Here is a 25,354-nt window from a genome sequence, read left to right on the forward strand (position 1 = left end):
CCTCGGGCATGGGTGTTTGTGATGTCCTTAGGTTAGTTAGGTTTAACTAGTTCTAAGTTCTAGGGGACTAATGACCTCAGAAGTTGAGTCCCATAGTGCTCAGAGCCACAGAATTGCTGTGATGTGCAGCTACCCAGAAGGAATGGAAGTTGTTAATGCCAGTGTCAGGAACTGTATTCATCCATGTGGTCACTTCATTAGTATTCCCCTGACATATGGGCTCTAAATGATGAAAAATAATTCAAATTTGTGTTGTTGATGGTCAGGTTAAAGTTCTTCAGAGAAGTTTGTATTGTGATGCAGGTTGGTATTCGTAAAGTGGAAGTCTATGACAATTAACACAACTTACCGGGGTGAGCTTGTGAGAAGATTTAATGTGTAAAGGCTTTCTTCAGTTTTTGTTACAGAATTTCTTTTAGCCATTTGCAGTTTCATTGAATGAAACAGAAAATAACAACATTGAGTTCACTTGTTCGCAGTGCGATTAGAACTGACAGCTCACACAGCCTTTGCATCACGTGACATGTGCAGAACCATTGAGTAAATGAGATGCTGCTTGAATCAGTCTCTCTCATCACAGTATTGGTTGCTGAGTGTCATAATGCAACATTAAAAATAAGAACACCTGTTTGTGAATTACAATGTTCCTGGGTTCCAAAAATTAAATTTTGTGTCTCGGTATCCCATCTCACATGAGGATTAAGTCGCATAAGTCATCAAAATGAAAAGAGAATCTAAATGAATTTAGCTGAACAATTGCTGTATTACAGGGTTGCCAAATATTTGCAACGATGTTGTCAATCCCCAGCTGTGCTAGGGGCAGCTATGTGGCGAAATGCTTGTCATGCTCATCTTACACAGACTTTCAGAGGGGAGGCACAAGTGTGTTTGATTTTTATGTAGCATTATTTTTGGATACTCTATAATGTTGCAGTTTAGGTTATTTATATTTAAGGTATTCAATTAGATTTACTTTAGAATTGGTCATCTTTGAAGTTTTCGGTTGTGGAAGAGGTCTGTTAACACTGATGTTACTTAATTTCAGTGCAGGGACAACAAAGGTTGTGGTATTAGTTTCTGCTCACGCAGAATATGGCATGTGAAATACTGAAATATATAATTTTCCAACATGATTAAAATTTTCCCAAAATACTTTGACAGTTTGAAATGAAGGCATATTTCAGGGAAATAAAAAGTAATTGAAAATCAACCTCACTCCACACATCACAAAACAGTAATGTATCAAACACTTTGAACCTCAAAATCCGTGTGCAGTCTTTAGCCACATAAAAATAGATTTTCGTGACTACCACAAGAATGCAGAAGTATAATGGTGGAGATGGAAGCAACCAGAAATACAGTTACCTAATTGTTCAGTGCCACCCTGTAATCAGTTAATTTGAGGATTCAGAAAAGAAGAAACTAAAAATTATGTGCCTTATCTGGGCAAAAAAATTAAACTGTTGTGGGCAATGTGCAATTCAGCACCCTCATATGTTTTTCACCTTATGATTTATACACATAATGCGAACTAACTAGCGTACTTATTGCTTTCATAATTTTCTCCTCTTGTTTGGTTCCTAAGTGATGAAAAGAATCCAAATCCATGTTACTGATGATTCATTTGAGGTACTGGGTACTGCCAGAAGGTTTACAAATTGTATTAGAAATCAAAAGTCACAAGGGAAAAACACACTTGATACAGGCAGTTCCCATGTTAGTTTACATAACCGTACAAATAAAAGCAAGTGAAAACTATGATTTATCCATTGTCATAATTCATTCGAGAAGCAGCAGAACAAAATGATTGAACGTAGTCTTCCGTTTGTGGTTGTAACACTATAACCAGCAGTTGAGCCAGTGATAAACCATGGGCAGGGTTGCAAATTTGTAGCTACCTGTAGATGTGGAGTAATATACAGCGACGCAAATTTATTTGTTATTAGTGTGCTAAATCAGAAATTATTGCAGAGTTCTGATGCATCATCAACCTCCTGTTGTCATCTTCTCTTATTGGGCATTTCCTTTTGCCCTGAGACACAGATAAATGTGTGTGTTATGTGTGGTGAAATATCCAACATTCCATTCTTCCAGATTCACTGGTCATGTTCATTGGTACCAAATAGTGACTGGAAATCTCTTGTGAGTGAACAAATCACGGCAATTGTAGTAACAATAATAAACTAATAATGAATGAAGTTTATTGCATTACAAAAGAAGGCTGATAATTAAAAAGAAAACAGGCTGATTGCTCAGTTGATGCTGTGATTTTCTTAACATTTTCTTAATGAATTCCATTGTGGCTATTTGCAGAGTAAAATGAGAAGACTGAAGCAGTGCACAAAGGTAGACCGATGAGATCTGAGCCCCCAACTACACTTGCTGTAGATTGCAAGGCAAACATGGTGCCACAAAGCAGATGTACACTGTTTTGTTTAGCTGTCTGCCATTGCTCTGATGGTAATTAATATAGCCATTTCACAACATTAAATAGAAAATGAATTGAAATGTAAGTGTGGAATGATCTTTTTTAGGTCGAGAAATGAAATTTATGATCTTAATGTCATATAAATGTGATGACTATTCAGATTACTTCATTGGCATGAAAAGGGAATATTCTAAAAATTTAGCAAGATCAAACAGCACCAATCCCGAAAGTGGGTGAACAGTCACAAGGTGGCAAACATCATTAGCAGTTTTGTCATGTCTTGACTGCACAAGGAGTATGAAGAACTTCCTGGACAGCTCACAACATCCTCACTGCTATGCACAGCCTGCTCCAACCATCACTCAGTGGAGCTGCACTACCATATGCCGATATAAGGCAAGACTTCAAAGTGACAGCATCTTCCGTCACTGAAACCTGTTTGGCTTGTGGTGAAACCTATTGTTACAAAACTGAAAATATGTACAAAATAACGTTGTATGCAGTGTCAAGAAACAGTAAGATTCTATGCACTGCTGACCACATACAGACTATATCTACATGTAGTCTTGTCATACACAACTAAAACATCAGGAATACCACCAAAATGTGGAGATATTACGAATAATAGAATAACACTTCAATGCCATCAAGTAATAAATCAAATTGTGGATTCACAAGGGAAAGATTGCCAGGGGACATATGACAGGGAAGGTTAAGGTTAATCACTTACTTCTTACAGTTAATAGCTCAATTAAAGTATTAGTGAAAGTAAGTGATGAGATTCAGGTTTTGCAGAAAAATTTGAACTGATTTTCAAAGCTGCTACCTTTTTAGAAAGTGAGCACTTCACATCTGTGCTGACAAGCCATTGCTGCAGTAAACACTCTCATTCCTATAATCATAACTGAGGTAGACAGCATGCAGTGTGAATGATGAGAGTGGGGATGGCTTATGTATGAAATGACCTCCTTGCAATCAAAAACGTTTACTAACTCAGTGTGATATCTTAAGTGGGAATTATTCAGAATATTTTGTCGACATAACTAGAAATTGTAAATATAATGTTCTATACTTAATGTATTTTTCCCAATGTATCAAGAAACCATATGATGAATAAATAAATACATACAAACCCATTGATAAAGTGGCCCACTACGATTATGATACTCTTCTTCATTTATGATGTACGAGTGAGGAAGAGATGCTCGTGAAACGGTCATTGACGAAACATACAATGTCTTAAATAAAATTTGCTCACTTTTGAGAATAAAGATGACATTTCATTTGAAGTGTCTGTTGCTGGAGGTTCAGAATAGCAAATTAAGGCTTGTGAAATTGACTAACCAGGCTGTGAGAAAAGAGCACTCCCTTGTAGCGCGTGGTTACCTTCCATGGTGAGAGGAACTACAAGTGGGGAATGCTTTTAGCATACCAGTTTGTGTGCTGCATTTTAACTAATGACTTTAAGTACTGAGTAGAGCTTATTTCTTGATTTGACAGAAAGCTTGCTGTCAATTTTAGGTGCTGATGGTACTAGTGTGGTGTTAATTTTAAATTTCTATGTGCTAGCATCATCCACATGTATACACTGATGAGCCAAAACATTATGACCACCCCCAGCCCTTCCCCCATCCTACGAGATTTAATGCCGCCTGATGGTGTTGAGGGAATGTGATGTGGTAAGGAAGTAAAATACCGTATTTACTCGAATCTAAGCTGCACTTTTTTTCCGGTTTTTGTGATCCAAAAATCCGCCTGCGGCTTAGAATCGAGTGCAAAGCAAGCGGAAGTTCTTAAAAATGTCGGTGGGTGCCGCCACAACTTAGTTCTGCCGTCGAATATATGTAGCACTACACAGGCATGCTTTGTAGGCACAAACATAAATACTGGCGCCAAAACCTCTGCGTCAGTAATAAATTAAAAAAAAAAAAAAGGTGGAAGACAAGCTTTTTTCCTCCGCGCCGAATTTTGACCACTGCATTTTCATACATTATCCAACGAAGTAAATACAAATTCCGTATTGTTCATCTTCGAATGTAGCAGCATTTCAATGTACTACGAAAACCCGACTGGCAAGAATGTTTAGAATGTTTGTCAATATGGCCAACTCTACATTCTGAATTTTTTCCTATCTGTGAGAAGAGATGGTTGCTAATAGGAACTTTTATAAATTGTGAATCACATGCAGTATTCTCGTCACTATAAGAATAATACGAATATAAACATTTTGCCATGTATTGTTTCGTGTTTGCTGCTATCTAATTTAAATCCTGTCTGCATAATAAACCACAGAACATCTTCATCATACGCAGTCTATTATTTGGTTCTTGTTGATCATTGTCAAAGAAAGCAGCAGTGTAAGTAACAACAAGTAGCAGTCTCTTGCCATTGTTTCGCTAATGAGACGATTCCTCCCATTTTTTTTTTTTTTTTTTTTTTTTTTTTTTTTTTTTTTTTTTTTTTTTTTTTTTTTTTTGTAAGCGGCGGTAGCGCGCACAAAAGAAAGCCATGCCGCGATTGGCGAGAGGCCGTAAACACGCAGTATCAGAGTACGACAAACAATGCATGACACAGTACAGTAATGCATTTTCAGCGTAGAGTGACGTAAACACCTATAACAAAGAAAACTGCGCTTATCAGATCAAAGAAAAATAAGCAATCAATTCAAACCAGATGAAGCACGTGAAAAAGGAAGGGTACCCGTATAAATACGGACGGAGCGCCTGACGCATAGCAATGGCTACCTGGTAAAGCTTAACTGCTAAGCTTACGACTCGAACCAAACTGCTGTAGCTGTATCGTCATTCATTCGACCTAAATTGTCTCATATTATAGTGGACCAACTTCGTTTCGATTTGGAGATGCGGCCTAAAACTTTTCTCTCCCCTTGAATTTCGAGTCTCAAATTTCAGGTGCGGCTTAGATTCGAGTGCGGCTTAGACTCGAGTAAATACGGTAAGCATATCAAAGATGAATGGTAAATCAATCTAGTGATGATATTGGCAGCAAATGGGGAAATCCACTGATATAAATGATACTGTCAAAGAGCATATGGCTGTGTCTTGATGCCTGGGTGTGAGGATCTGGGAAACAGCAGAGCTGGTAAGCCATTTGTGTCCTATTGTTGGTAGCATCAATGGAAAGTGGGTGACACCTGTGTGTTCCCTTCAAAAATGATTGCAATGAGCTCAGGATAATTGAGATTGTACTGTGAATCAGTGGAAATGCATCACCTGCTCAATGGGAACAGTACTATGCTATGGGGGACATTCATCTGGGCATCCAGGTGATCTGTGATAACAATTGAAGGTGGCATGACAGTGGTGGACTAGGTGAACATTAGTGGGGACCACCTGCACCCCCTTCATGCTTAATATCTTCCCCAAACGCTGTCGGCATCTTCCAACAGGATAACTGTCCATGCTATAAGGGAAATTGTGCTACGTTGATTTAAGGATCATAATATGATTTTGAAGAAAATGTCAGCAGCAATTGCTCCTTTTTTTTTTTTTTTTTTTTTTTTTTTTTTTTTTTTTTTTTTTTTTTTTTTTTTTTTTTTTTTAAAGAAAGAAAGAAAGAAAAAAAGGAAAAAACCATGACCGGTTTCAATCCCCAGGGCCATTACCTAGTGGCATGTGTCAGGTGTGTTCTCTCAGGACCAGTTGTCCCCTATCCACTCAAGATGCCTGGCATATACTGCTAAATAATCATCTTGGTGGCTGAAACCAGTTATGGTTTAAAATGAAAAGAAAAGTGCCGCTGGTGCCAGTATTTTCTTCAAAACTATTACCACAGTTGCAGAATCATCACCGACATGTTCCATGTGCTAGGCAAGAAATTATTAGTTAATGAACTCATGTTGATATCTTTACCACCAAATTCATCTAATCTGAACTAGATGGAATACATTTGGTATGCAGTCTGGTGCCAGCTACATACCCATAAGCCACTTCCTCATAATTTGTGGAAATTATGTGCTTTGTGTATAGACATCTGATATCACTTACTTCAGTTACCTGCCAAGGACTTTTAAAATCTATGTCATGCAAAACTGCTGCTATATTGTGTTCCAGTGGTGGACCAACATGGTATTAAGCAGGTGGTCATATTGGTTTGGCTCATTAGTGTCTATTTTTTCTTTGTGTTAGGACACTGCAAATAAAGTTATAAAATACCTAGAAATAAGAAATCAGCTAACCTTAACTGTAATGTTGACATTCTTGTCTAGTCCTAAAATGAAACTTTATTAAGGTGTCTCTTTGCCAAAACAGTATTGACCATTGTTTGTGTGTGTTTTGCAAAAATGAGTGTGCTTTGGTTTTCCATTGACTAACATACTGCATTATTATTTTGTTCATATTTTTCAGGGTATCCTCTCCATTCACCAGAGACATATTTTGCATACTTTCGTCAAAACAATGTGAGCACAGTTGTGAGATTGAATAAGAAAATTTATGATGCCTCTAGATTTACTGATGCCGGGTTTGAACACAAAGACCTATTTTTCATTGATGGAAGCACACCAAGTGATCAAATATTAAGGCAGTTTCTACACATCTCAGAGAATGCTTCAGGTGCTGTTGCTGTTCATTGCAAAGGTGTGTGCTGTGGAATGTTAGTGTAAATACTGTGTGGTTTGTGCAGCAATGTTTGTCATTGCATTTCAAAAGCACTTTTCAGAGATTTTGAGAAAGATTATTGTATTATTATTATTTCTTTACTTTCTCAGACGTTAAGTCTGGTTAAAAATGGAAAGTGACGTGGACCTTGATCAAGCGTCACTTCCTTTTAACAATACGGTATATGTTATATTGCATTTAGGAACTTTCGGGTAATTGAACATGTATCAATAATTACGGATTTCTGTAGTTGTACAAGTTTGGATGTAGCTGTATTGCATTGATGTACTGGTGGATATTGTGTGGTATGACTCCTGTAGTTGATAGTATAATTGGTATAATGTCAACTTTATCCTGATGCCACATGTCCTTGACTTCCTCAGCCAGTTGAATGTATTTTTCAATTTTTTCTCCTGTTTTCTTTTGTATATTTGTTGTATTGGGTATGGATATTTCGATTAGTTGTGTTAATTTCTTCGTTTTATTGGTGAGTATGATGTCAGGTTTGTTATGTGGTGTTGTTTTATCTGTTCTGTTCCAGTATAATTTGTATTCATCATTCTCCAGAACATTTTGTGGTGCATACTTGTATGTGGGAACGTGTTGTTTTATTAGTTTATATTGTATGGCAAGTTGTTGGTGAATTATTTTTGCTACATTGTCATGTCTTCTGGGGTATTCTGTATTTGCTAATATTGTACATCTGCTTGTGATGTGATCTACTGTTTCTGTTTGTTGTTTGCAAAGTCTGCATTTATCTGTTGTGGTATTGGGATCTTTAATAATATGCTTGCTGTAATATCTGGTGTTTATTGTTTGATCCTGTATTGCAGTCATGAATCCTTCCGTCTCGCTGTATATATTGCCTTTTCTTAGCCGTGTGTTGGATGCGTCTTGATCGATTTGTGGCTGTGTTAGATGATACGGGTGCTGGCCATGTAGTGTTTTCTTTTTCCAATTTACTTTCTTCGTATCTGTTGATGTTATGTGATCTAAAGTGTTGTAGAAGTGGTTATGAAGTTGCAGTGGTGTAGCCAATGTATTTATATGAGTGATTGCTTTGTGTATTTTGCTCATTTCTGCTCGTTCTAGAAAGAATTTTCTTAAATTGTCTACCTGTTCGTAATGTAGGTTTTTTATGTCGATAAATCCCCTTCCTCCTTCCTTTCTGCTTAATGTGAATCTTTCTGTTGCTGAATGTATGTGATGTATTCTATATTTGTGGCATTGTGATCGTGTAAGTGTATTGAGTGCTTCTAGGTCTGTGTTACTCCATTTCACTACTCCAAATGAGTAGGTCAATATTGGTATAGCATAAGTATTTATAGCTTTTGTCTTGTTTCTTGCTGTCAATTCTGTTTTCAGTATTTTTGTTAGTCTTTGTCTATATTTTTCTTTTAGTTCTTCTTTAATATTTGTATTATCTATTCCTATTTTTTGTCTGTATCCTAGATATTTATAGGCATCTGTTTTTTCCATTGCTTCTATACAGTCGCTGTGGTTATCCAATATGTAATCTTCTTGTTTAGTGTGTTTTCCCTTGACTATGCTATTTTTCTTAAATTTTTCTGTTCCAAAAGCCATATTTATATCATTGCTGAATACTTCTGTTATCTTTAGTAATTGGTTGAGTTGTTGATTTGTTGCTGCCAGTAGTTTTAGATCATCCATGTATAGCAAATGTGTGATTTTGTGTGGGTATGTTCCAGTAATATTGTATCCATAATTTGTATTATTTAGCATGTTGGATAGTGGGTTCAGAGCAAGACAGAACCAGAAAGGACTTTATGAGTCTCCTTGGTATATTCCACGCTTAATCTGTATTGGCTGTGATGTGATATTATTTGAATTTGTTTGGCTATTAAGTGTGGTTTTTCCAATTTTTCATTACTATGTTTAGGAACTGTATCAATTTAGGATCTACTTTGTATATTTCGAATATTTGTAGTAACCATGAGTGGGGTACACTATCAAAAGCTTTTTGGTAATCAATGTATGTGTAGTGTAACGACCTTTGTTTAGTTTTAGCTTGATATGTCACCTCTGAATCTATTATCAGTTGCTCTTTACACCCTCGTGCTCCTTTGCAACAACCTTTTTGTTCTTCATTTATAATTTTGTTCTGTGTTGTATGTGTCATTAATTTCTGTGTAATGACTGAAGTTAATATTTTGTATATTGTTGGTAGGCATGTTATGGGGCGATATTTAGCTGGGTTTGCTGTGTCTGCTCTATCTTTAGGTTTCAGATAAGTTATTCCATGTGTAAGTGTATCAGGGAATGTGTATGGGTCTGCAATGTAACTGTTAAATAATTTAGTTAGATGTGAATGTGTTGAGGTGAACTACTTTAGCCAGAAATTTCGTATTTTATCTTTTTCAGGGGCTTTCCAATTGTGAGTAGAATTAATTGCTTGGGTGACTTCATGTTGCAAAATTATCACTTCAGGCATTTGTGGTATCATCTTGTATGTGTCTGTTTCTGCTTGTATCCACCGTGCATGCCTGTTACGTTGTACCGGGTTTGACCATATGTTGCTCCAGAAGTGTTCCATGTCTGTTATGTTTGGTGGATTGTCTATTTTAATGTGTGTGTTATTTATTGTCTGGTAAAATCTCTTTTGGTTTGTTTTGAATGTTTGGTTTTGTTTCCCTCTATTTTCACTTTTTTGTATCTTCTAAGTCATTTGGCCAATGCTTGTAATTTCTGCTTCTTTTCATCTAATTGCTCTATCGCTTCTTGTTGTGAGATTTTACCTAACCTTTTTCTTTTTTTTCTGACGTTTCATTTCTTATAAATTGTGTTAGCTGTCCGATGTCTTTTCTCAGTTTTTCTATTCTGATCTGTAGCCTGTGTTGCCATGCTGGTTTTGTGGGTTTCTTCTGTGTGTTGGTTGGTTCTGATCTCTGCCTATTAGTGTAGTGAGCGCTCCTATATAAACAAGTAGTTGTAACTCTTCTGTAGTTGTGTTTTCATTTATTTTGTTGTGTGTGGTTGTGTTGATAGTTTTTATTGTTGTTTCGACTTGTGGGTTATTTGGCGGTATATGCAAGAATGATCTAATGTCTGTATTTGTGTCTTTGTATTCTATATATGTCAGCTGAAATTTTTCTTCTATATCTAACGTGTGTGTTACTTCGTGTTCTATTTGTGCTTGTTCTGGTGGCTGTCTTAAGATTTCGTTTTCCTCTGATTGTTTGATTGATGCGTGTTGTTCTTTGTTTGTTTGCTCTGGGATGTTTAAGTCCATTACTGTATTTTCTTCTTCTTCTTCTTCTTCTTCTTCTTCTTCTGATTGCACATTATTTTGTTCCAGTATCTGTTGTACTTGTTGTTTGATGTTTTCTAATTCTGACTGGGGTATCCTGTTATTTTTGATTATTACATGGATCTGATCAGCTATTCGTTGTTCTGTTAAAAATTTTAATTCTGGGTATCTGGTAATAAATGTTGTGTATACTTGTGGTGGGTATCCAGTTGTGTTGGTGGTTGGTGTCGATTAACTTCATCTGACCAGCTCATCCTCTGTCTTTGTTTTCCTTCTAGGGTGGTCGCAGGAAGCATATCCTGCAAAACACCTCTATTTGGATTTAAATCATTTTCCAGTTGGCTAGCAGTGTCGTTGCCATTGTGGGCGGGCATAGGGTTCAAGCGTCGTCCCCAACCGTGAAGGCGCTTGTCCGAGGCTTCTTTAGTTCTGTCCGGAACCAACTAATCACACTAAAAGGGGGGTTAGCCCTATTAGTGGTTTGTTCTTTTCGTCGCCTTTTACGACTGGCAGAACATACCGGAGGCGTATTCTTTTCCCGGGCCTCCATGGGGTGTATTATTATTATTATTATTATTATTATTATTATTATTATTATTATGTGTTGTTGTTTGTTGTAAGTCTTCTCAGTTTTAAATGTTATTATATTTCTGATATGACTTACTTTCAGTGGCAGGTGCTTAGAGGAACGAGGCGTTTTACTCAGTTTATTCTGTTTGTAAATTATATTGCGACAAACATTAAATGGTACACAACTAAATGTTCCATGTCATAGTACAGAATTAAAAAATGAAATACAAGAGTTAATTTCAAAGTAACTCTGTGGTATTTAAATTAAAAATTAGTTTACCATTCCATTTGCTGAAATGTTTGCCATTGAGTGCTTATAATCATGAGATTACAATGAGAAATTCGACAAGTGTCTGTTCAACACAGATAAAATTTACACAACTTCTTCAACATGTTCAGAGGCTCTGGTGCTGCCATAAAGCATGGTCCTTGTCACTGCAACATCATTGCGTAGTTGCTCAGTGCCACTACCTTAACTATCCTACATGATGATTGTGTGTGAATAAATGTAGACAAGAAACAAACGTGCGACATATTGATATATGGTTTTATGTGTTTACCGTATAGTTTAATAATGTTCAAATGATAAATTCTCAATTACCATTCTTTGTGTTGTATTATAATGCCTCTCTAAATAATTTATAATTCAAATCGATGCTGCCGGCTGGTGTGGCCGAGCGGCTCTAGGCGCTTCAGTCTGGCACTATGCGACCGCTACAGTCGCAGGTTCAAATCCTGCCTCGGGCATGGTTGTGTGTGATGTCCTTAGGTTATTTAGGTTTAAGTAGTTCTAAGCTCTAGGGGACTGATGACCTCAGATGTTAAGTCCCATAGTGCTCAGAGCCATTTGAACCAAATTGATGCTATAAACAACTCACATGTCAAGAGTGTATCCTCAGTTTCTTTTAATGTTGTTACTGCTTCGTGCATGAAATACACACACTGAATGAATGCCTTAGCAATGGTTATGAGTAAGTGTAACATTCAATGCTTACTTTTAAAAAATGTAAGGATAGCTACATATGACAGTAACAAGCTAGAGTGTTATCTGAAAATGTTTGTGCGATTCTGAGAACTTGAATTGAGTGAGGAGGTATGTTTAGAAAGCACAATGGTAAGGTTAGTGCTTACAAAAAATAGAAATTCAGGTTTGAATCCTGGTATCTTTACAAATTTTCAGTTGTCACTGCAGACTGATTAGTACCATGTTCTAAAAAAGTATTTTCTGAAACAACATAACGTGTTGAACAAGGGTAAAATGAAGTTTGTTGATATTTCTCCTCTTAATATGTAAGTTGTGAATATAACATTAAAAAAACGTGAATTTTGAAGGAAAAGACTGTGCCTGTATGAAAGAGAGTTTATAATACATTGTTAGATTACAATTTTTATGTGCTTGTATTTATTATGAACATTATGTTTCAAGAATGATGTTTAGTGATTGAAATCAGTGCAGCAGTATTTTCATCATACACTGCCTGACAAAAAAAGTGAAGCATCCAGAAGAAATTATCAGATGTCAGTGTAACTGCATTCACATACATACCATCAGCTCGCATCTAAATGATCAGAGCTGGAATTCTGTGTGACCGGTAGAACAGGCAACAGAGTACAATAGTGTTGTTTGTGTTTCGCGTGTTACCAAGCATGGTAAGGTACCGAATGGGCATGAACAGCATGGGATATTGATTGATCACTTTGAAGGACACAGAGATGCCACATACTTTTGTGAGACAGCATTATCAGCACCTGACAGAGTTTGAAAAGGGTCTTATTGTGGGTCTCCATTTGGCTGGCTGGTAGAGTGACACAATATCCAGATTTGTGGAACATTTGATATGACAGTAGCCCATTGGTCAAGGTTTCTGTCGATCACATCTGACCACAACAATGGGGGATTGCTATATAGAGCATCAAGCACCCTGTAGCCCCTTCGCGGCTGCACCTATCGTCTGAGAACAAGTAGAGGACTCCCTGCATCATTTTGTGTCATCCTGCACTGTTGGTGAGATACTAACAGCAGCTGGTCCAAGGAATTATTGTCCCACGTGTAGACCGCTGTTAACACCACAACACGAATGGCTTAATTTGGAGTGGTGTTGTGAGTGGGAAGCTGGACTGCTGGTGAATGGTGTCATATTGTGTTCAGTGATGAATCACAGTTCTGCACTACCCTAGGTGACCATTGTTGGCAAGTATGGCAGTGGCTTGGGGAGAGGTGCCATTCTTCCAGTGTTTTGGAGGGATACAGTGGTATTACTCCTGGTATCATGGTGTGACTCCTGGGGCCAACGAGATCCTCAGATCTGTTGCTGATAGAATGTGGATTGGACCAGCTTGTACATCAATTGTGTGCCAGAACCAGTAATATCCAAATATCAAGGATTGGAATGATGTCTAGCTTGCCTAAGGAAATAACAAAACTGCTTTATGACATCCTTCTCAACTGAATCAGGCCATGCATCCAGGCCAGAAGGGGGTACACTGTCACACTGAAAAGTGAGCTCATACTGCCAATTTCTTTGAAAATTTGTCTCAATATAGCAATCACTGAATTAACATCACATACCATCTGAACCCTTGGAGTTTCATTCGTCTCCTCCTCTACTTATGGGTGCTTCTCTTTGTTTATCAGGCAGTGTACATTTTGTGTGCTTTCTTCTTCCTCCTCTTCTCCTTCTTTCTTATTTCTTTTTTCTTCTGTATATTCTTTGTCCAATGATAAAAGTACAGCACTTTCCTCATGCTTATTTCTCAGCTGGATTAGGTCGAACAGGATCCCTTATTGGCTGTTACATCATGAAACACTACAGATTCACTGCCCACGAAACAATTGCTTGGATTAGAATGTGTCGCCCAGGCTCTATTATTGGACACCAACAACAGTGGCTAGTGGAGTACGTATTATTAGAAATCTGATGTCTTAAGTGACAGTGCTATTTTGATGGTTAAATTTTTACACAAAATCTGTTTTCTGTAAAGAAGACTATTAATTGGTGTTGATGTGTGTGTGTGTGTGTGTGTAGGAAGCAGACACAAATGTGGATGCAAGGAGATACATACCGACAACAAAAAATGGAAAACAGTTTTCCTAAACATGCATATGGCATATACAGTATGAAAGGTGTAGCTGCTCATTTACAGTGCACTCACAGTCCAGAAGTAATTAAGAACAACATAAAGCCACCTGATAATGTTTCCCGTATTTTACAAAAGGTTGATACAATGAAACTGGATGATAAAGAAGATGAAAATAAAAATGAAAGGTGTTGCAGACGGAGAACAAAAGTAATGGAGGTGATGTATACACATTTACCATATTTTGCTATTAGTTTTCATTGTGACCTATGGTGAACTCAGTGCGCTACAGATTTGGTCTGTCATAGTCTCTTATAAGTAGGATAAACATTTCTATGCAGATACATATTTTTGCTTGTACTGTAGTATGCTTTTTTGGATATATGAAGAAATTGCTTCATTTCATAGATGTCTGGCTGTTTTGTAGTGAATATAATTGCAGATTTCGCATGTTTTGAGCATAAACATGATATTGTCAAAATCCTTCAAATATACTGAATTTTGTGTGTAACGTGTCTGCAGTCTCCGTGATGACTATCTCCACATGTCGCCCCTTGCGGGGCACATAAGGTTGGCAGCACATTTATGCCTCTGTATAAGCTGGGGGCTGGGATTCACTGCTAGTGGCTGCAATGATGTTGGGATATGGGATTCAACATTATTGCAATCAAAGCAATGAAATTAATTAATTACAATCAAATACACTGAACTCACCAATATCACAGTAGGTTCTGGAAATGTTGCCCTCTTTCTTGAAAGCATAATTCAGCACATTGACATTCGTTTGCGAACACCTTTACCAATGTTTCATCTGTAATCGAATGCAGATAGTAAATTATCACTGTCTTCTGTTCATCTACTGTCTTTGGTTCATTTTAATACACAAATGTTTTAGCCACACCCCAAACGAAATAGTCGGGTGGAGATAGATCCGGTGAATGTGGGGGCCAGAGACCATTCGTAATTACTCTGTCTCCAAAGATTTCATCTCAAAGTCATGGGAGATGATGTGCCATATTAGCAGTAACATTGCCTTGTCGTAAAAATGAATACTTGATATCATTTTCATTCAGCAGGGTAGTAAATGGATACATTATGTGGGAACAGTAGCTACCGGCAATAATGGTATATCTAAAAACATTGGCCCTTTAATTCGTGCTCGCATTATGGCAACCCACACTCCGATCTACTCTGCACACTGTAGTGTTTCTCTTAAGACATGTGGGTTTTCTGATGGCCAAATTCATTAATTTTGGGAGTTAATGTAGCCAGATAGGTGAAACCAAGACTCATCAGTGAAAAAAGTTCGCTTTAAAACAGCGACTCTGTGTCGGTTAACAAATTGCTGAGACCATTCGCAATACGCTATTAATTTTGCATGGTCCATACTGTGGAATAGTTGGCACAGCAGTAATTTTATATAGATACACCCCTAGTTTTTTGGTTATGGCTTTATGTGCTGTTGTACGAGAGACTTAAGTCTCTTGCAGTAAACTCTTCACCGATTTTGTTGAACTCCACAACATGATGTCCCAGATGTCGTCAAGCTTCTGTTATGTTAAAATTGTAGATCTACCAGTTCATGCTGCACCATGAACTCAACATGTTGTCCAGAATTTGTGAATTGAATCATGTGCAGTGTCATGATGTGGACACCTCGAAGCAGGAAAATGCCATGTAAATTGCTGCGTCACAAGCTCTGTAAAGTTCTCTCCTGCACGGGAAACCTCTTGCACAAGAAAAACTCTCTCTGCAGTAGTAAGTATTTCCACTATACTTGGACAATTGCACAACTAACAGCTGCAACATTACTACCCCCACCCTACTACTGCAGGTCCTCAGTACATGTGCAGACTTGAATGTGCTGCAAACCTTACTCTCCCCACACATTTGAGGCATGCCATTGCAAAGAGACTTTGCAGAGGCATGGTATTAAAATCTTACCATATAACACTCTAGCCAAACATTTACATACTGTATGTATTTATACCCAGATTTCGTATTTCCCAACAGTGTAGCAGTTTTGAGAGACCTTTAATGCAGTACGTGTTAGCTTTGCTGCACTCGTAATGCTTTTGGTGTTTTCGTTTCCAAACTTCAGACATTTAATGTTTTGTCTCCTCAGACTGGGGCATTTGAGTTCACATGGCAAAATAGTGATGTTTCCGTGACATCACGGGTCTTGTTATGTGACTGGCTGACATGAGCAACTGCCATGTTATTTTACATACCATATTTATTTGTCATATTTATATATGTTTTTTATGAATTTATGCATTTTAAGGGATTAAGTGCATGAAAGATCTCTCCCAAATGTATAGTTTTTAGTACGGTTTCTTGTGCTAAAGTGTCAGCAAATTTGACACTTAGCACAACAAGCTGTGCTATGAATTACGATGTGTTTTGGAAAATGTAACATCAGTGGTTAAACTTTGTCACTACCCTTTTTATGCACTTATTTTTGTAAGCTGAACTGATTGTTATGACAAAAGGCATTGCGTCTTATCATCTATTAATGCAATTTTACTTACCATAAGTCATTTGTTTGTAGATGACATCTGCTCATCACTTTTTCTATAACCTTTTCATAGAAATTTGGCTGATTCTGTAGTTGTTTTTCGAGAAAACACATCACAAGTGCACAAAGCCTGTTCTCATTCATAGTATTACTCATAAATGTTTTCACTTGTTTTAATGCAGGGAAGCAGAGTTCTGCCTCTCCTGTTGTAGTTTGGACAGATTACTGCTCTCTGCAGAAGTTAAACACTTTCAGGAAATGCTTTTGCCAAATAGTTTTCATAAAGAAAGTTCAACAAAGTCAAAGCACCTGATGCTTTCATAAAACTATTTTGACTGTATAGCACATTCAGTTCATGATGTAAGTCTGAACAATGTGATTTAAGCAAATTGACAGATATAATCAGTTCTTTTTCTCAGAAAACAATTTCATGTTTGAAAAACAATGATGGTTCAAAGAGTTGTGTAATTGACAAGTGATAATTTAAACTGACTCAATCATTGATCTGAGTTGGTGTGGTCAGAGATGTCTCGTGCACGACCATTCTTGATTCAGTGAAACATCCTAGTTTTGCAGGTGGCTCTTCCTATTCCTAGTGATCATCATTGTCTAGCGAGGCCGTAACGCGCTGGACAGAAGCTGCAAACTGAGATATATTCAACAATTTTTACTGCATCAATATTCCTTTGCTGGAGTTGGTTGAACAGAATGACACTATAAGGCATGACTAGTAAAACTATGAAAATATGTAACCAGAAGAGGAATTCATGGTTTTGCAGTAAACCTTTGAGTTCCATAGCCTTGTTTATTGTCTTGTAATCATTACTATCATCAGTAATTTTTCCCATGCACTCAACATTTTCCTTCTTCTTCCTTTTTTACACTCCATGATCATGATTGTAAATTCCATCTATCTCATCTTGAATGGCTGTGTGTTTAGGAGTCTGGGAAAAAAGGTACAAATTCCTTCCAAGTTGCTGAACTGATGTGCATAACAGTGAATGAAATGAGCATTTTTATACACCTCTTTAATTTTGATTTGAACTCCAATTTTGTGACCACTCATAACAGGAGCTCAGTTGTAACACTGAGCTATCAGTTTCTCAGGTGTTTCATTTATGTTCATTTTCTCTAGCTCTCTGAGAACAGCTGCAGTTACATCTTCTGCAGTGTGAACTTTTGGTCGTACAAAGGAAATAAATCTTTCGTTAATTTTCCCCAGCAGCACATAGCAACTTATTATGACCAGTTGTGACAAATTTGCAGAGTCAGTGGTTTTGTCTATTTTGATACGAAGGAAATTTGTCTTTGAGAGTTCATTTGTGATCAGATTTGGACATATCTCATAATTTGATTCATTTTGAATTGTCTTGGAAAGGCTTAAGAAACCCCGTTTCTCCGATTTTTTGGTGTGCTGCTTCAAGATGCCATCAACTTCTTCCATCAGATCAACTAGACCTTGACAAATTCGTGGGTTCTTGGAATTTGCTGTTTCATCATGGCCCCTTAACAGCAGCTTGAATTTGCTGCAAAATTTAATGCAATCTGTCCATTTACAAAAGATGTACCAATTTTTTTGAGACTTTTCAGTGTATGTCTTTAGGTTAAGGTGGCAAGCACTGCCTAGTTGGCACATAACTTCCACTCTCCCTAACATTGAAAATTCAATAAAACCATTCAAATATTTTTCACTGGAATCGTGTTTCTTCACCTTTGTGTGAAATTTTTTTGAGACTATGATAGCACCAAAAACGGGGTTTTCACTTCACAACCACTCAGCTACATTGTACATTGTTCTGTTAAAATTGCATGTATACCCTAGCCTTGATTTACACTGTTTTTTGTTTTTGATTGAATTTCAGGTCTGCTCTGGCTGCCCCAAGTTCCTTCACTTCCGTCCTACCGACATGTTCCAAATTTTTACCTGATATGTTGCAGACCGAACTCATACTATGCTGTTTTTGAACTCTAGATATGCTGCAGTTATGTGGAAGATAGTATAGTGCACTTCACTCGGGCACAATACCCTTGCAAAAAGAAACACAATCACAAAAATAATGCATGTTGCCCGCGAACACAGTCAGCAAGCAAGGAAACTAAAGTAACAGAACATATTTTGCACACTTGGTTCTACTAATTGTTGGCTGAACTCTCGCTAGGTGGTGATGCTTACGTTACCGTGTCCTAGTGCACTCTAATGAGGGATTTTCAATCTTATTTTAACAGTGGATAGAATAACCATTGGAAGAACCAAAACAACTATCTAAACCACTTTCAAAATAAGGAGAGGATTGTGAAAACTGTGTGGAGGTTGGTAGGACACTCTTAGGCTGACCGATCAGAGCCTATGGGTCGGCCATAAGAGCAGTAATCAATAGAAGCCACATCCCCATACCTGTGATACATAGAGCTAAATGGCATTTCAAGACACAGCGTTAAGACTAGCTGCTACCCGTTCGAAAAATATCACTAGATATTACACATCAATAGCTACAAAAACATTGCCAGCATTATTTAAATCCGTGTGAGAAATATAGGAAATGAGTCCTGATAATGTAAATCTGTAACACATTGTTCAGAAATTTATTTTAATATATATTTTGTTGTGACTCCACCTCAGAGCCTTTAATTACGAGCTGCAGCTGGACCTATCCCAACTTCAATTCACTCTGAACTACGTTTTGGCATCTTTCAAAAATCTGTTTATAGAGATGCCTATTCCCACCAGTTGAAGGTATATGGGGTCACAAAAATGAAGTATAAATATGTACTTCATAGTAGAATTAAACTGCCTTATGGGTAGCATGGCCATTAAAATTGCTACACCACAAAGCTGACGTGCTACAGAAGTGAAATTTAACCGACAGGAAGAAGATGCTGTGATATGCAAGTGATTAGCTTTTCAGAGCATTCACACAAGGTTGGCGCCGGTGGTGACACCTACAACCTGCTGATATGAGAAAAGTTTCCAACTGATTTCTCATACTCAACCAGCAGTTGACCGGTGTTGCCTGGTGAAACATTGTTTTGATGCCTCGTGTAAGGAGGAGAAATGCGTACCATCACGTTTTTGACTTTGGTAAAGGTAGGATTGTAGCCTATTGCGATTGCGGTTTATCGTATCGCGACATTGCTGCTCGCATTGGTCGAGATCCAATGACTGTTAGCGGAATATGGAATTGGTGGGTTCAGGAGGGTAATATGGAATGCCGTACTTTATCGTAATGGCCTCGTATCACTAGCAGTCGAGATGACAGGCATCTTATCTGCATGGCTGTAAAGGATCGTGCAGCCACATCTCGATCCCTGAGTCAACAGATGGGGACGTTTGCAAGACAACAACAGTCCATGCTGCACGAACAGTTCGATGACGTTTGCAGCAGCATGGACTATCAGCTCAGAGACCATGGCTGCGGTTACCCTTGACACTGCATCACTGACAGGAGCGCCTGCAATGGTGTACTCAACAATGAACCTGGGTGCACGAATGGCAAAACGTCATTTTTTCGGATGAATTCAGGTTCTGTTTACAGCATCATGATGGTCGCATCCGTGTTTGGCGACATCACGGTGAAAGGTCATTGGAAGCGTGTATTCGTCATCGCCATACTGGCGTATCACCTGGCGTGATGGTATGGGGTGCCAGTGGTTACACGTCTCGGTCACCTCTTGTTTGCATTGACGGCACTTTGAACAGTGGACATTACATTTCAGATGTGTTGCGACCCGTGGCTCTACCCTTCATTTGATCCCTGCGAAACCCTACATTTCAGCAGGATAATGCATGACTGCATGTTGTAAGTCCTGTACGGGCCTTTCTGGATACAGAAAATGTTTGACTGCTGCCATGGCCAGCTCATTCTCCAGATCTCTCACCAATTGAAAACGTCTGGTCAATGGTGGCCGAGCAACTGGCTCGTCACAGTACGCCAGTCACTACTGTTGGTGAACTGTGATACCATGTTGAAGCTGCATGGGCAGCTGTACCTGTACACGCCATCCAAGCTCTGTTTGACCCAATGCCCAGGCATATCAAGGCGATTATTATGGCCAGAGGTGGTGGTTCTGGGTACTGATTTCTCAGGATCTATGCAACCAAATTGCGTGAAAATGGAATCACAAGTCAGTTCTAGTATAATATATTTGTCCAATGAATACCTATTTATCATCTGCATTTTCTTGGTGTAGCAATTTTAATGACCAGTAGTGTATATTAGTTTTGATTCAAAAGAGTTTTTCCTTTATATATTAAATTGGCCAGAATGTATATTAATGTGGTTCAAACATAAATGATTCCACTATTCTTTCCACAACTAATTATATGATCTTAAAATAAATTGAATGTAATTTTTATGAAATTAGAATGACTGAAAATTGATGTGTAAAACATCTCATCTTAGAGATTTTTATACTGATTCCAAAAATAGTCATAGGTTTTATGAGCCTGTAATACTTCTAAAGTTTGCAGAACTTAATATTATGGCTAATATTAATTTTCTTGATGAATTTGTGATAGTTATGTGTGTAAAACATGATATTTCGTTCTCTGGCATTAGTTGAATGTCTGATACTTTTGAAAACAGTTATTTAGTTGAATGACTGATGCTTTTGAAAACAGTTATTTAGTTGAATGACTGATGCTTTTGAAAACAGTTATTTTGTATAATTTCAATTTTACATCACAGTTTCTTTTGTTAATACGTGATAAAATTTTGGAATTAGCCAAATGAAACCTTTCACCCTATTATAACACCAATGTGGAAATGATAGATTGTTACTCACCACCAGAGGAGGCACTAAGTAGCAGACAGGCACGTTGAATTGTGACTGCGTATGATGTGGATAGAAATCTGCGGGAATGAGTGGTGGGAGTGGGAGTAAGGAGGCATGGGGCGGGATGGGGGAGGGATAGCAGGACAGGGTTGGGGGAAGATGCTGTGGTGCCTGTGGGACTGTGTAGGGACTTGATGGGGACAGAACAGGCCTGCTAGGTGCAGTGTCAGGAGGCTGTGCTGGGGGAGGGGAAAGGGAGAGGGGATAGTAAAGAAATAGACAAGGGGAAAAACTAGCACCTTTGTTGGTGGAGTAGAAGGTGTGTGTAGTGCTGAAATGGGAGCAGGGAAGGGGATAGGTAGGTGGAGGACAGGGACCAGCAAAGGTTGAGGCCAGGGGGGAAAGGGGTGGGGTACGGTAATGAAGGATATGTTATAGAGTTCCTACTTGCAAAATTCAGAAAATTGGTGTTCGTAAGAAGATTCCAGATTATGCAGTCTGTGAAGCAGTCATTAAAGTGAAATGTGTTAACGCGTTCAGCGACTGGGTTGCCCACGGTAGATCACACGGCTGCTTTCAGGGATAGTCCTGCCTTTGGTGGGTCGGAGATGCCTGTGACAAGATTGGAGTTGCTGGTAGTAGCAGGATGTATGGCACAGGCCTTGCATCAAGTCTATTGTAGGGATATGAGCCGTGAGGCAACAGATTGAGAGCAGGGGTGGAGTGAGGATGGACAAGGATATTGCCTCCATTTAGTGGGCAGCAGAATACCACTGTGAGAAGTTTGGGTAGGATATTCTTCATTTTGTGGCAGAGTGAGAGTAGTTGAAACCCTGGCAGACGATGTGACTTGGTTGCTAATGTGACACCAACCAGAACTCAAGCATCTGAATCACATTCTCCAGCAGGGTTTTGACTACCTCTTGTTGTGTCCTGGAATGAATATCCTACCAACTATATCCTGGTCACCCGTGCCCCAGTCCCCCGGTGATATTCCACCACCCACTGAAGCGATGCAATATCATTGTCTAAGCCTACTCCATCCCTGATCCCAACCCTTTGCCTCATGACTCATATCCCTGATATAGACCTGGATGCAAGACCTCCTACTACTTTCTACTTCAGTCTTGTCACAGGCATCTCCTACAACATCAAAGGCAGGGCTACTTGTGAAAGCAGCCTTGTGAGCTTCCAACTAAACTGCAACAACTGTGCTGCTTTCTGCATGGGCATGACAACTAACAAGCTGTCTGTATGAGTGGCCACCGCCAAACTGTGGCTGGGGGGAGCTGAACCATCCAGTTCCTGAACATGCTATCCAACACAAAGTGCTTTATTTTAGTGACTGTTTCACAGCTCATACCATCTGATTTCTTCCTACCAACACCAACTTCACCAGTGTGTGCAGGTGGGAACTCTCCCTGCAATATATCCTTTGTGTCTGTGGAAAATCAAACAATAGTAAATAGTTTTATCCTCACTAAAATGAGAAGCAGAAGCAGATGCTGAGGACCAGGGGTGATGGCTGCAATGCAAAGGAAATGCACATTTTGATGAATGTCCTGGAGTACTCTCGAAAATGAGTTTTCAGAGAGTGACAGCCACCAAGGCCTCTTTTTCGTAAATACTTTTTGATGGAACTGTTAAGTGATAAAAAAATTATGACTGTGCATCAGTTGCATTACTTTCAGCAAACAGGTGAAATTATTAGAAAAGTAATTGTCTTGAATACTGGGCTTGTGCACGTAATACTGCATACTATTTACTGATAAACTAAAGGCATATACAACAACCCACCACTCAAAGAGGTGGAGAATGCCCTCACTGACTATATTGTTAGCAACTTGTGAGGCAGCTGGACTTTTGAATTTTGAATTTTGATACTGTATTGCTCAATTAGTGATTGGCTAATAATGACAGTTTATTGCTCAGTTGGTGGTTAGCTCTGATTGCCAAATGTACTGGTCAGCCAGTGGACAAGTTTTTGAGTAAAAAACTGCAGATGGTTTTTGTGGGAGATGTGATGATGAGTTTGAAATCAATCAAAGAGAGTCACACCTGATGCTCAGGGTGATGAAATTGACATTGACCTCAGTTGGCAACCCTGCCTCTGTGTGTTTCTGTGGTCTCATAAAGATATGTTATATAACTAGTAAAAGATAAAGGTCTATGGCACTCAGCACATGATTGGGCTTGTGGCCTAACTGCACTTATTGTGCAGCAATGGTATTAGGAGGGGGAATGTAGTAGCCCCATTGCCCCAGCTGCCTTTTACTCCCAGGAAAGCTCATTGGTCCTCAGTATGAGAGCAGGCTGTGAGTGGACCTAGGGCAGTCCTGGAGGAACAGGAATGAGGAATAATCCTGTCTAATATTGGGGAGTGAAGTCAAGGCCTCCAGAGCTGGATTCTAGTGCTCTACCTACTAGATCACTGCAGCCACTATTTGATTAGTAATAACCAATATTTTAGTAAGTTTATGTAGTAAATGTTTGCTAGTGTCTATTTTAACCCTCCTATGGAAAGCATCATTTTTTCCAAGTATTTAGTATTTGTAAAAATGCAAAAAGTTTGTAAAGAACTTTTATCTTCCTTCTTCCCATCTTTGTTTTGCCAATAATTGTATTAGTTTTTTAGTTTCCATTTCCATAGTGAAAGGTATGTTCTTTTGTGTCATGTTTATTCATGCATGAAGTTGGTCTATTTTCTCCAGTAGTTAATCTATTAGACATATTCTTATCCACATATCTGTACCAGTGGATCGTTTTGCAGCTTTTGTTTGTGAACATTTTATCAAAGTTTTCAATTTATATATGATTACATAGATAAAAGAACATGTAAATTTCTTATGCCAGCCTTGCTGTAATTGTTTCAGTGGCTGGTATGTAAATGTCCCCTTTCAATGCTGAATATTATTTGTGTTCATTGTTATATGAGTTTGAATAGCAGTTAAAGTTGTGACTTATTTGTAAGAATTTTGTTGAATTTGATGTTACATGTATTTGCTTCCTTTCAGTGGAAATAGTATTTGTGTCTTGTGTTCGTAATAAATGATTTGTTTTTATGTTTTAGGATGCAACAAATCAAAATAATGAGGAACCAGCATCTGATATCCCTCTAACACAAGGTGATAAACTAAATCAGATAAAGGCATTTCGGAGGCATCCCAGATCTGTAACTACTGGTGCTGTACAGTAAGTGTATAGATTCAAGATAATCAGTAATTTAGATAGTGAGCATTTGTTGCCACAGTGTTAATAGGAACCTGTTACCAAGTAAAATAAGAGAATAAAATAACACTATATGAAACTAGTATGATGACAAAAATGGTAGGTGGAATGAGAAAAGACAATCTGCTCAATATACAAAAGACTCACTGAGCAGTAGAAAGATACCAAGACAAGGTCTGTGTGTGTGTGTGTGTGTGTGTGTGTGTGTGTGTGTGTGTGTGTGTGTGTTTATCTGCATTCTAGTGTGTAACGCATTGCTCAAGATTTTGCCTGTTGGTTAACACTAATTTTGTTTGGGGAGTGGTTATATTCTCTTGTATCAGTAATCCATTATGCTAATTAATAAGGAATCATTTTTACTGCAGTGTGGCACACAGGAAGCAGTAAACATGAAATACAAAAGCGTTTTAGTACTAAATGACCTTGTGTGTGTGTTTTCTTCTCTAGTTTTTTACTGTAAGTGAGAACAGTAAAGCAAGAAGAATTAGCAGTTATAGTATAATTGTGTATGGTATAACAATATACCCTTTCTCTGTCTTTCAAACATAACTTGTCAATAAAAAAAACACAAATTGTAACAATAGATGCCTCAAAGTAATTGTTGAAATTTATTTACAGCTTAGAAGATGGAAGGCCACACACGAGAGCGAAATCTCAGCCTTTGAGAAGTGGGCAGCCAGCCCAGTCTCAGGCAATACTTTCGCCCTTAAAAGCAACTAAAGTCAGCACAGCTATAGTGGTCTCTCACAATAAAGACAAAGATGTTGTACCATCAAAAAGGCCGTCAAGGACTCCTTCATCAGTTACAAAAAGGTACGTAATGCTTAACAATTAAAGTCTCAAAGAAAATGTCAGAAAGAAAATTCCTGATG

General features: G+C 38.2%; 1 protein-coding gene across 3 annotated transcripts in view; it reads left to right on the forward strand.

Moving 5' to 3' along the window:
* Positions 1-25,354, forward strand: part of LOC124554779 (dual specificity protein phosphatase CDC14AB-like) — a 229,204-nt gene that overhangs the window by 151,006 nt on the left and 52,844 nt on the right. For all 3 annotated transcript variants that reach the window (XM_047128425.1, XM_047128427.1, XM_047128426.1), the window contains exons 9-13: positions 6,796-7,026; positions 13,644-13,782; positions 13,912-14,182; positions 24,325-24,446; positions 25,101-25,295. In XM_047128425.1, coding sequence (XP_046984381.1) covers positions 6,796-7,026; positions 13,644-13,782; positions 13,912-14,182; positions 24,325-24,446; positions 25,101-25,295 — 958 coding nt within the window. The remainder of the gene's footprint in view (positions 1-6,795; positions 7,027-13,643; positions 13,783-13,911; positions 14,183-24,324; positions 24,447-25,100; positions 25,296-25,354) is intronic.

Source organism: Schistocerca americana, chromosome X (assembly GCF_021461395.2).
Source record: "Schistocerca americana isolate TAMUIC-IGC-003095 chromosome X, iqSchAmer2.1, whole genome shotgun sequence".
NCBI lineage: Eukaryota > Metazoa > Arthropoda > Insecta > Orthoptera > Acrididae > Schistocerca > Schistocerca americana.